At 39.1% G+C, this 13846-nt stretch overlaps 1 protein-coding gene across 1 annotated transcript in view; it reads right to left on the minus strand.

Moving 5' to 3' along the window:
• LOC142952870 (kalirin-like) overlaps positions 1 to 13846 on the minus strand; it is a 41744-nt gene that overhangs the window by 5794 nt on the left and 22104 nt on the right. Inside the window, 15 exon segments of the mRNA XM_076094871.1 lie at positions 1512 to 1604; positions 1821 to 1907; positions 2857 to 2926; positions 3028 to 3131; positions 3217 to 3283; positions 3357 to 3427; positions 5936 to 6049; positions 6137 to 6268; positions 6410 to 6513; positions 6592 to 6636; positions 10886 to 11084; positions 11218 to 11379; positions 13012 to 13114; positions 13355 to 13509; positions 13600 to 13701. Coding sequence (XP_075950986.1) covers positions 1512 to 1604; positions 1821 to 1907; positions 2857 to 2926; positions 3028 to 3131; positions 3217 to 3283; positions 3357 to 3427; positions 5936 to 6049; positions 6137 to 6268; positions 6410 to 6513; positions 6592 to 6636; positions 10886 to 11084; positions 11218 to 11379; positions 13012 to 13114; positions 13355 to 13509; positions 13600 to 13701 — 1608 coding nt within the window.

A 13846-nucleotide genomic window follows, 5' to 3' on the forward strand; every position in this document is an offset into this window, starting at 1 on the left:
GTGTCATCGGCATAACAATGGTAGGAGAAGTCATGCGAGCGAATAACAGAACCCAGAGATGTTGTGTAGAGCGAGAAGAGAAGGGGGCCCAGGACTGAGCCTTGCGGAACCCCCGTAGTCAGTATGCGTGGTTCCGACACAGAGCCCCTCCATGACACCTGGTAGGATCGACCTGTCAGGTAGGATGCAAACAGGGAGAGTGCAGAGCCTGAAACGCCCATCCCCTCGAGGGTGGATAGGAGGATCTGGTGGTTAACAGTGTCAAACACCGCAGACAGGTCCAGGAGAATCAGGACAGAGGAGAGAGATTTAGATCTCGCTGCATGAAGCGACTCCGTCACCGCAAGGAGGGCTGTCTCAGTCGAGTGACCCACTTTGAACCCGGACTGGTGAGGGTCCAAGAGGTTGTTTTGGTGGAGATAGGAGGATAGTTGAGTAAAGACAGCACGTTCAAGTGTTTTGGAAAGAAAGGGTAGAAGAGACACCGGTCTGAAGTTCTTGACATCAGAGGGGTCAAGTGATGGTTTCTTCAGAAGGGGGGTGACTCTAGCAGTCTTGAAAGCCGTGGGAAAGTATCCTGAAACAAGAGATGTGTTCATGAGGTGGGTGAGAAAAGGAAGGAGTTCAGTCGCAATAGACTGAAGAAGAGGGGAGGGGATCGGGTCAAGGGAGCACGTGGTGGGGCGGTTAGATGTAACAAGGTTGAGGACCTCGTTAGGGGAGAGGGGAGCAAGATAGGGTAAGATGGGGCATGGAGAGGGGAGGGAGAGCTGTGGGGGAAGAGCTGGAGATGGTAGAGAGGGAGAGAGTGGACAGGGGGGCTGAGAGAAGGAGGATCTGATATCGTTTACCTTCTTGTCAAAGAAGTTGGCGAAATCGTCAGGGAGAAGGGAGGACGTAGGAGGAGGGGGTGGGGGTTGGAGGAGTGAAGAGAAAGTTTCGAAGAGTTTTTTAGGATTGGAAGCAGAGGTTAGGATTTTGGAGCGAAATAAAGCAGCTTTAGCAGTAGATAGAGTGATGGAAAAAGTGGAAAGAAGAGCTTGGAAGTTAAGAAGGTCCCCCGGGAGTTTGCCTTTTCTCCATTTACACTCAGCCTCTCTTAGGCTCCGTCTGTCATTACGCACTGAGTCCGACAGCCATGGGGCAGGTGGGGTTGGCCGTGCAGGCCTGGAGGTGAAGGGACAGAGGTTGTCCAAAGAAGAGGAAAGGGTGGAGAGGAGAAGATCAGTAGCAATATCAGGGGATAGGAGAGAGAAGGCTTCAGGGTCAGGGAGAGCAGAGGTAACAGAAGAGGAAAGATCAGCCGGGGAGAGGGAGCGGAGATGACTACGGGTAGAAACCAAGTGGGTAGGTGGTGGAAGTACGGGGGGAGAGGAGAGGGAGAGGGAGTACGACATGAAATAGTGGTCAGAGAATATATAATTTATATATACATATAAATATGTGTATATATATATATATATGTATATATACACATAGTATCTACATAACGTCAGTAGACGCTCACAGACCTTCAGCAGCAGCTGGTATTTGGTGATTCTCTGGATGGGTTTGATCAGATAATCACTGATCGACATCCTGCAGCTGATCTCGTGCTGGATGTCCTGCAGACAGACAGACAGACAGACAGGTGGACGGACAGACAGACAGGTTCATTCGTCTGTCGTTTGTGTTGCAGAACAATTGTTTCATCTGAGAACCCATCGGTTCTGCTGCTGCTCCTCTGCACCAGACTCCACTACAGATCAGCCGTTGGGAGAAGCTGCAGACGTAAGCTCTTAAAATGTCTGAAACTTGAAGTACAAATAAATTCTGTTTACCTCGAAGAAGCTGTCGTACTCGATGACGATGAACTCTGACCTCGGCTTGTTCTGACAGTAAACCACGTACATGTGGAGGCGACGCTCCTGCAGCACACACACACACACGCTTACATTATGAACATGCTTTAGTGTGTATTTATAGACCAACACTTTAACTTGTGTTAGTGTTGACCAGCGGGCGGTTATACTACTTCTACTCCACTACATCTAGTAAATATTGTACTTTTATCTTTAGTTCAATCCACACAGTACTTTACAAAGTATCTACAATCGGTGTACATGTATTTTGTTCGTGATACAAACGACGACATTACATTTATTTCCTTTTGAATTGTTGAATTATGAATTAAAAAACATATAAATATTAGTGCTGGGCAAGTTAACGCGTTAATTTCGTGTTAACGCATTCATTAATTATCGCCGACAATTATTTTATCGCGCGTTAACGCATTTTTAAAATTTATTATAATTTTTTTTTTTTTATTGAAAGACAAGAGACATACATATACATAACAACAAGAGGATGACAAGAACAGTGGGATAAAAGCCAGCAAACATCCTACAGTCAGTCAGATTAACGTGAGACAACATCCGGTTTCTTCAGACGAACATCCGGTTTTCAGAATAAGATGCCAACAAAGTATGAATTATATTCACATTAAGTATAAAACATGCTACCTGCATCTCGTGAACCAAATGTTATTGCCCTTTTGTTCATATAGCAGTACTTTTAAAATAAAAGTGCGCAATACACTACTTTTGAATTCATTTTTGAACTTTGCCATAACAATGAGATTAATCGTGATTAATCGCAAAAAATCCATGCGATTAATCGCGATTAAATATTTTAATCGTTGCCCAGCACTAATAAATATATATATAAACATATATATATATATTTAATATCGAGCACAGGTTTACTCTCTACTGCAGATCTTTTAAACCAGATGAAAAGAGAAAGTTTGAGATAAATGTTTAGAGGTATAAAAGACAAAAATGAAGTGAAATTAAAATTTATTTTGGTAAAACTCACGTGTCGGATGAAGAGGTCGGCCAGCAGGTCGTGATTCTGAACACATCGGTCCAACTCCACGAGGAAGAAACTGAACACACACACACACACACACACACACACACAGTGAGTCAGAGAGACTTCTATCATCAATAATATCATTATTAATATTAATAATAATGTGTGACGGACTCGCGGTGCCAGTCGTAGATCTGCTGGATGTTCCCAAAGACGATCTTGTCTTTTCCTCTCATGTCCTCTGGGATTCCTCGGACCTCCAGCCGGGACATGAAGCCCTGAGACACAAACACAATATTTACATATGATATATTAACGTATGGATCATTTATAATCATCGTATATAAACTATAAACGTCTCACCTCCACGATCACAGCCAGGTCCTTCACGTAGTCCTTCTCTGATTGGATCATCTCGTTCACCACAAACCTGAAAAACAGACGTTTCAAATCTTTTTCTTCTTGATTTTCACACATTTATTATTTTATTATGTTTGTCTCACATTCGTCCTCTCAGAGCTTTGTTCCTCTGCTCCGTGTCCGACTCGTTGGAGCCCTGATCCGAATCCAGAGCCTGGAGAACGAAATATAAGAAATACACAACAGTTAGAGAAATGTAAAAAATACAACAGTTAGAGAAATATAAAAAATACAACAATTAGAGAAATATAAAAAATACAACAATTAGAGAAATATAAAAAATACAACAATTAGAGAAATATAAAAAATACAACAATTAGAGAAATATAAAAAATACAACAATTAGAGAAATATAGAAATACAACAATTAGAGAAATATATAAAATACAACAATTAGAGAAATACAGAAATACAACAATTAGAAAAATATAAAAAATACAACAATTAGAGAAATATAAAAAATACAACAATTAGAGGAATATATAAAATACAACAATTAGAGAAATATATAAAATACAACAATTAGAGAAATATATAAAATACAACAATTAGAGAAATACAGAAATACAACAATTAGAAAAATATAAAAAATACAACAATTAGAGAAATATAAAAAAATACAATTAGAGAAATATATAAAATACAATTAGAGAAATATAAAAAATACAACAATTAGAGAAATATAAAAATACAACAATTAGAGAAATATAAAAAATACAACAATTAGAGAAATATAAAAAATACAACAATTAGAGAAATATAAAAAATACAACAATTAGAGAAATATAGAAATACAACAATTAGAGAAATACAAAAAATACAACAATTAGAGGAATATATAAAATACAACAATTAGAGAAATATAAAAAATACAACAATTAGAGGAATATATAAAATACAACAATTAGAGGAATATATAAAATACAACAATTAGAGAAATATATAAAATACAACAATTAGAGAAATATATAAAATACAACAATTAGAGAAATACAGAAATACAACAATTAGAAAAATATAAAAAATACAACAATTAGAGAAATATAAAAAAATACAATTAGAGAAATATATAAAATACAATTAGAGAAATATAAAAAATACAACAATTAGATAAATATAAAAATACAACAATTAGAGAAATATAGAAATACAACAATTAGAGAAATAGAGAAATACAACAATTAGAGAAATAGAGAAATACAACAATTAGAGAAATATAAAAAATACAACAATTAGAGAAATATAAAAATACAACAATTAGAGAAATATAAAAAATACAACAATTAGAGAAATATAAAAATACAACAATTAGAGAAATAGAGAAATACAACAGTTAGAGAAATATAAAAAATACAACAATTAGAGAAATATAAAAATACAACAATTAGAGAAATATAGAAATACAACAGTTAGAGAAATATAGAAATACAACAATTAGAGAAATATAAAAATACAACAATTAGAGAAATATAAAAATACAACAATTAGAGAAATATAGAAATACAACAATTAGAGAAATATAAAAAATACAACAATTAGAGAAATATAAAAATACAACAATTAGAGAAATATAGAAATACAACAGTTAGAGAAATATAGAAATACAACAATTAGAGAAATATAAAAATACAACAATTAGAGAAATATAAAAATACAACAATTAGAGAAATATAAAAATACAACAGTTGGAGAAATATAGAAATACAACAATTAGAGAAACGTAGAAATACAACAATTAGAGAAATATAAAAAAATACAATTAGAGAAATATATAAAATACAATTAGAGAAATATAAAAAATACAACAATTAGAGAAATAGAGAAATACAACAATTAGAGAAATATAAAAAATACAACAATTAGAGAAATATAAAAATACAACAATTAGAGAAATATAGAAATACAACAGTTAGAGAAATATAGAAATACAACAATTAGAGAAATATAAAAATACAACAATTAGAGAAATATAAAAATACAACAATTAGAGAAATATAAAAATACAACAGTTGGAGAAATATAGAAATACAACAATTAGAGAAACGTAGAAATACAACAATTAGAGAAATATAAAAAAATACAATTAGAGAAATATATAAAATACAATTAGAGAAATATAAAAAATACAACAATTAGAGAAATAGAGAAATACAACAATTAGAGAAATAGAGAAATACAACAATTAGAGAAATATAAAAAATACAACAATTGGAGAAATAGAGAAATACAACAGTGGGAGAAATATAGAAATACAACAATTAGAGAAATATAAAAATACAACAGTTAGAGAAATATAGAAATACAATTAGAGAAATATAAAAATACAACAATTAGAGAAATATAGAAATACAACAGTTAGAGAAATATAGAAATACAACAATTAGAGAAATATAAAAATACAACAATTAGAGAAATATAAAAATACAACAATTAGAGAAATATAAAAATACAACAGTTAGAGAAATATAGAAATACAACAATTAGAGAAATATAAAAAATACAACAATTAGAGAAACGTAGAAATACAACAATTAGAGAAATGTAGAAATACAACAATTAGAGAAATATAAAAATACAACAATTAGAGAAATATAAAAAATGTCTTAAACTTGAATTCTGTTGATCTGTATTTTGTATCTTAATGAAATAAAAGAATAGAAACCTCGGGGTTGTTTGGGTCTTTGATGATCTGCATGGGAGGAGGTAAAAGGGTGTTGCTCTCCTCCTCTGGCTCCTCCTCCCCTCCGCTCTGCCCCGCCTCCTCCTTCCTCGCCTTCTGCTCAAATACAAAACACAAAAACTTTTATCTTTCTGTTCGTCGCTTGTGTTTCTTTGTATGTTTTTTTAAATGTTTTTATTTTACCGTCTGCGCGTTGCCAGTGAGGGGCGTGGCCAGCTCCGGCCTGTTGTCCCGCCTCCTGGTTCTGATTGGAGGTTTCTTCTGTCCGTCAGCTTTGCCCTGACTCAGCCTCCGGACGGGACTCGTCAACCAGCGCTGCAACAAACACAAAATCTGTACTCCGACTTTCCTTTTTGTTGCATATAATATTTGTATAATGAGGTATTTTCATACTCGTGGTAGTAGTACTACAACCAGAGTGTATTGTGTCTGATGACAGTACTACGTGTCATGTACCTTCAGGGTGTTTCCGGTTCCAGAGCCGCTGCGTTTTGGCCCCGGAGAGCCGACGGCGCCCCCTGGAGCTCCGCCCACTCCGAACGCCGCGGGACAGACGGCACCTGAAACAAAAAGATGACGGTGAGTTCACTGTACGCCAGCAGAGTCAGTAAATGTGAGTGACGGGGATGTCGTCTCACTTTGGCCGGACGTCTGGAGTCCATCAGAGCCGTAGAGACCGGAGTCTGCAGAGAAAACAAATACAAATATTAATAATATTAATAAGAGAGGAAACTTAGAATTATTGATTGATTAATATATATATTCACATATGAAGTATTTAAGGTTACTTATACATCCAACAAACAAGAAAGAAATCACAATAAGAAGAAAGCAACAAATATGTGTGTAAAAGTTGAAAATTTGTGATATTAATTAGACACAAATAATAAATTGGTCCAAGAATTAATTGTCATAGTGAATCAATATATTCACATAAATGTACACGTTTTATTTCACCCAAAAAACTGCAGGAAACTACTTTAAAAAATAGAATAATACAAGTACTTATCTTGTGTCTCTAATGCGTGTTCACACCAAACGCGAATTCATCGCGCCGCATATTCGCGTCAATCGCGCCGCAGGTCTCGCCGGGGACCATTTATGTTCATTCGCGCTGGACGCGCCGGAGAGGGGGCGTGGCTTATCGCCCTGAAAGCCGTTCAACTGTCTGCCATTAACCATGGAAAAAATAACCTATTTCTGCTTAGTACGTGTTGTGGAAGTTACAAACGCCATCATGTCTGGTTCATAACATTGTCCAGAGGAGCTCTGTGGATTTTATCGAGCTGTGTTCACTGTGTCTAGTGAGCCACAGGTCGCTGTTTACTACAGCTATATGAACACAACATAAACTGATCTGGCTGTGATTTAACGGCAATAAACCGACAAAAAGGGACTCCGAAATAACTACGTAATGATGCCGATTTGTACTTGTCTTCTCAATGGAGCTCTGATGGATCGGTGCTAGGCTATGCTAACATTGTAGCAGCTCCACCAACAGTCAGAATAACGTCATGTAGACGTAAATACGGCAGCGTCTATTCATTGTTTGTACCATATGGTTTACACACACATGTATACACATAGTTTGGTCTCTATTGATATGAGGTATCGTAGAGCTCTGGGTGAACACAGGCGGCTACAGGATTTATTTCCTGATTCAACAACGGCAGGAAGTCACTGATGACAGGGGAAACATCTCAACACTGATAGGCTATCACGCCGGGGCGTAATGCGAATACTTCGCAGAAGTTGAAAAATTTCAACTCACGCGTTTGGGGTGAATTCGCGTACATCACGCTGCAAATTCGCGTCCATTGCGCCGCGCCATCGCAAATTCGCACCGTGCCAGTCTCATCGCGTCTGTGCATAGACTTTGTATGTAATCTACTTGCGTGAATAATTCGCGCTGCGTTTGGTGTGAACGCAGCATAAGAAAACCTTTTTGAGTACTTTTATATTTGATACTTTAAGTACATTTCTGCTGGTTTATGTATATTTACTCCAATAGAACTTGAATAAGTTGTATTTTTACGCTGTGAAGTAACAGAGTAAATGATTGAAGCAGAGAGTGAGACATGTGAGACATGTGAGACGTGTGAGACAGTTTCAGGTCGGACCTCCTGCAGACTGAACTCAGTCGGGTGAGCTAGTTAAAGTCAGAGATAATAAAACCTGCAGCTCCTGTTCAACGCGTGACCACACAACATTCCTACTGCAGGTTGTTAGGTAATGTGTGATGGTAGAGAGACTGAGAGACAGACTGAGAGACAGACAGACAAACAGAGAGACAGACAGACAGACAGAGAGACAGACTGAGAGACAGACAGGTCACCTTGTTCTGTCACTCATTAATACACACACTCATGTTTTCTCTCTCTCTCTCTCTCTCTCTCTCTCTCACATTATAAACGCACCTCGGTCGTCCTCTCCCTTTCCCACAATCCATCCCAAAACAGCGGAACAATCCCAGCATGCACCTGTGCCCCGCCGCATGCTTCAGCATCGATCCATTCGGAAAAATAAATGTTTAAAAATAAAGGAGAGACAGACAGAGAGGTGTTTCTGTCTCTCTCTCCACAGAGCTGAACGAAACTACAGTCAGAGCTCTGGAGGGGCGGGGCTTAGCCATGGGGGCGGGGTTAGAGGAAGGCGGGGGTTTACAAAGAAAAACATTCGAATATGAAGAAAAGTACAAAGTATAGATGAAATCAAATCAAATTCAATGAGTATTTCAAAAAATTAATAAATAAAATATAAAATAAAACAAGGAAGTGTGAATAAAATAGAATATGATAGAAATAAATCTAATGGACATAAAACATAAAAAACATTATAGTTAACAAATCTAAACAAATTATTGAATTAAGTCATAAAATGAGATAGGAAAATCAAAATATAATAGTTAAAAAATTATTAATTACATATATATAAAAACATACATTTTTAAAACAAAACAATTAAAGCTTATACAAAAGAAAGAAAGTGTTATAAAAAACAAGCTACATTTAAATAAAATGAAACAATAATTCTGAACTGTTATATTGTAAATAAATAAATGTATGTGAAATAATAAACCATGAAGTGGAATAAAACTAAATTAATCTAAATTAACAAGAGAGACGACTTTATTTTTAAACTGCAGCTCCTCATTGTTTTGTGACACAGCAGGTAGCCCACACACACACACACACACACACACACACACACACACACACACACACACACACACACACACACACACACACACACACACACACACACTGAGTCAGGATGTTCCTGTTGAGTCTGAACCTCCTTCAGGTCAATGTTTAACTGTCTCACCTCTTGTCTGTCTGTCTCTGTGAGAATGAGACATCTTGTCAAACCAGATTACAGATTCTCTTTCATGTGGTTCAGTTTTAACCCTGAAACTACAGAACAGTCTTTTTATCTCCTTGTTGGGACGACAGAGAGGCGTTTCTGTTCGTGTAGGATCTTTAACAAACTAAACAATGATGAATGACAATGAAAGATATTAATTACAGGTGGATGAATATCACTTTGTTTCATGTGGGGGCTGAACACATTTCTATTTTGTCATGAATAACCTCAGGTTCTCTGTGCTAACTGTGGGGACATTTAGTTTGTCTTTGTGACCCGTGGGGACATTTAGTTTGTCTTTGTGACTCGTGGGGACATTTAGTTTGTCTTTGTTACTCGTGGGGACATTTAGTTTGTCTTTGTGACTTGTGGGGACATTTAGTTTGTCTTTGTGACTCGTGGGGACATTTATTTTGTCTTTGTGACTCGTGGGGACATTTAGTTTGTCTTTGTTACTCGTGGGGACATTTAGTTTGTCTTTGTGACTCGTGGGGACATTTATTTTGTCTTTGTGACTCGTGGGGACATTTAGTTTGTCTTTGTGACCCGTGGGGACATTTAGTTTGTCTTTGTTACTCGTGGGGACATTTATTTTGTCTTTGTGACTTGTGGGGACATTTAGTTTGTCTTTGTGACTCGTGGGGACATTTATTTTGTCTTTGTGACTCGTGGGGACATTTAGTTTGTCTTTGTTACTCGTGGGGACATTTAGTTTGTCTTTGTGACTCGTGGGGACATTTATTTTGTCTTTGTGACTCGTGGGGACATTTAGTTTGTCTTTGTTACTCGTGGGGACATTTAGTTTGTCTTTGTGACTCGTGGACAGTTGGTACGTTACATTTGCACATGTAAAAGTAGAAACGCGTCTCTTTTCCATTTAAGTGTCTCAATAACTAAGCTGTGAAAACGTCTGCGTTATAAAAATGTCTGTACTGTCTCTTTAAGACACACACAGTTATGATGCTAATGCGAAGCGGCAGATCCTAACAAACAAACTAAATGTCTTTTAATTTTTCATGCTGAGCTGCAGAACAAACAGCAACACAAATTCACAAGCAGGGATTTGCATATTTAGAGGAGAGAGAGAGAGAGACACAGAGACACAGAGACAGACCGAGAGAGAGACACAGAGAGAGACACAGAGAGAGAGAGAGAGACACAGAGAGAGACACAGAGACAGACCGAGAGAGAGACAGACAGAGAGCGAGACAGAGACACAGAGAGAGAGACACAGAGAGAGACACAGAGACAGACCGAGAGAGAGACACAGAGAGAGAGACAGAGAGAGACAGAGAGACACAGAGAGAGACACAGAGACAGACCGAGAGAGAGACAGACAGAGAGCGAGACAGAGACACAGAGAGAGAGACACAGAGAGAGACAGACAGAGAGACAGAGAGAGAGACACAGAGAGAGACAGACAGAGAGACACAGAGAGAGAATGAGACAGACACAGAGAGAGACACAGAGAGAGACAGGATGTGAGACGTCTCAACACCGTGAGGATGTTTAGAGTTCCCTCTGTTCAAACAGGAAGTGACATAGGGCGAAGTAAATCCATGTACTCACCCCTCCCTGCATTGGACGAGGAGTTGGAGGCAGTAGAGGAGGAGGTGGTGGTGGAGGAGGAGTTGAAGGAGGAGGAGGTGGTGGTGCTCGTAGAGGAGGTGCTGGAGGAGGAGGTGGTGGAAGCCGGGATGAGCCCCTCCATGTCGGCTGCACTGTGGGAGTGTGACAGACAGAGGGCGCTCATCGGCAGTAGACCCTCCTGCAGGAAACGGCACAAAGACGTTGCAAAGGTTTACTTACAAATGTAACTTTATTTTATGGGACATTTAGTTTGTTATATTGTTACATTTATAACCTGCTTCATCACATTTCCGGAGCGTTTGATTGGTTACCTGCGGGGGCGTTTGATCCGTCGTTCTGACCAGACACCACCCGGGCCTTTCGGCCGAGCGCTCCACCAGCTCCACCGTCTGACCACAGCGGACGCCGAGCTCCCCGGGTCCACCAGAGGAGAAGTCCAACAACACCACCACTAACTCGCAGCCTCCCGACAGCTGGAGAGACAGACAGGCAGAGTAACGTATGTTTAGTATCATTACACATGTAGCATCACTGCTATAGCAATGTACTGCAGTGATGACATCATTCATTATGATTCAAGTCTTTCTGCAGCAGATTGAAGACTAAAGACAAAAACATGACCCGTGAATCAACCGAATGTATGTTCTCCACCCGTGCAATCACAGCGGGCTACAGCACATTGTGTGTGTGTGTGTGTGTGTGTGTGTGTGTGTGTGTGTGTGTGTGTGTGTGTGTGTGTGTGTGTGTGTGTGTGTGTGTGTGTGTGTGTGTGTGTGTGTGTGTGTGTGTGTGTGTGTGTGTGTGTGTGTGTGTGTGTGTGTTGACGGAGCACATGTCTTCCAGCTGGTGTAGAAAACACACACGCCCTCGGTGTCTACTGGGAGTGGTGGGGTGTTCCCCGTCCAGAATCAAATGCAGATGTGAGGTGAAGCACGCAGACGATACAAACACACGAACATCTACTGAAGCACTAAACACGAGTATTTCTATTTATACTTCTACTGCTTTACTAAAGGAAAAGTACTACAAGTACAAATCCTGAGCTCAAAATGTTGAAGTACAAGTACAGAGGTATTATTACTAGAAGTATTCTGTAACAAAGACACAAGAATATTTTCATGTTGTAGTTTGTTAATGTGGAGACGATATGAGATACTTTGTGTACTACTGGGTAGAGTGGTAGTACTACTGGGTAGAGTGGTAGTACTACTGGGTAGAGTGGTAGTACTACTGGGTAGAGTGGTAGTACAGTACTGCATTCACATGTGTTTTTATCTGGTATCAGTTGAATGTAGTGCAGTAAAAAGTATCCAATTAAAAATACAGCAAAATTGTACTTCAGAAGAGCACTTGAGTAAATGTACTGAGTTACGTTCATGAATTCATATTTAGTTTAGAATAAATATGATCCGTGTACAACCTTCATATAATTCAGATTTAAATTGTATTTAAACATTAACACATCGGTTTATATTAATCCAATATCATTACGAGTCAGTTACTCAATTAGTCGATCAAGTATTTTGTAAATTAATTAATCATTTTAGTAATTTTTCATGTAAAAATGTCCGAGATTTGCTGCTTTTCTCTTATTTAGTTCAAATTAAACACATCTGACAAAAAAAGACGTTTAAAAATAGTTTATCACTATTTTCTGACTAATCAAGAAAATAATCTGCAGATGAATCGATAATGAAAGTAATAATTAGTTGCAACCCTAAATATAATAAATCATAATATATTAGACATTTTTAATTATACTTTTGATCGATTTTAATTTCATGCATTAGTGAGTTCATGTGTAGTTTACTTCAAACCAGCTTCTATAAACTATCAAACGGCTCACAGCCAGTGTGTCCGGGGGTCGGGGGGGTCGGGGGTGCTAAACCCCACCCTCAGCTCAACTTAACGGCAGGTAGAACAAATCAAACGTACCTCGTGAGGAAGAGCAGAAAGAGAAGTGAGAATTTCCTAGAAAACTATCTGACGACTGAAGAGAGGAAGAAACACACCCGGACCAGCTGCAGCAGCGGTGATGTCATCAGACTGTGACACGCCCCTCTGGAGAGTGTGTGTGTGTGTGTGTGAGTGTGTGTGTGTGTTACCTTGTCGCTGTCGGCGGTGTTTTGTGACGTTCTGGAGGCGATGGAGACGGTGTCTGGCTGACTGCTGGCATCGCCCAGACTGTCTGCGTCCTCGCTGGTCTCCCTGACAAGAGACGGACGGACGGACATGTTTTCTGTGAGTGATTTAAAGTCTGTTATATAATATGGCTGATTATTTCTATGCCCAATTTAGCAGAAATAACTAAAGGTGTGAATAAATCTACCAGGCTGGTCGTATAAAGTGCGAGTTTGGTTTCTGGCTTTTGAAAACCAGAGGTCCGTTTTACTGACGGATCACATGACAGGAGGCCTCTAACATGGAGGTGTTTCCTGTCTTTCTGACCTGCGACTGATGCTGCGCTGTCGCCCCAGGGTGGGGTTTGGTGTTTTGGGGAGGGGGATGGGCTCCCTCAGAGCACCCCGCAGGTGGCCACGCCTCTCCTGGATCACCTGTCGAATGCTGCGGACCCACTCCTGCTTCAGCTCCAGCGACGACGCCTGTGGAGGAACAGGTACGACGGGTAGACCACGCCTTTAAAATATATTGTCAAAACAACTTTTTGAAAATGTCGTCGGATCGGCACGAACCTTCAGGACCGTCTTGTTGTCGGACGTCGGCGTTCGTCCGACCCACAGAGCGAACTTACAGGGATCCCCCTCGATGTGCTCCGTTACCCCGAGCTCTGAGGTCTGAGAGAGCCACAGGTGGGGAGAGCGAGACAGCCACAGGTAAAGATTGTCAAATCTGTGTGTTGGTTTAACCTGATTGTGAGGACATTCTGCCAGTCTACAAACCAGCTAAGTGGACACAAAGCAAGTGTGTCCCCAGAAACCA

The sequence above is a fragment of the Anarhichas minor genome, unplaced genomic scaffold (genome assembly GCF_050575085.1).
Source record: "Anarhichas minor isolate MPS153535 unplaced genomic scaffold, ASM5057508v1 ptg000018l, whole genome shotgun sequence".
In the NCBI taxonomy this organism is placed as follows: Eukaryota; Metazoa; Chordata; class Actinopteri; order Perciformes; family Anarhichadidae; genus Anarhichas; species Anarhichas minor.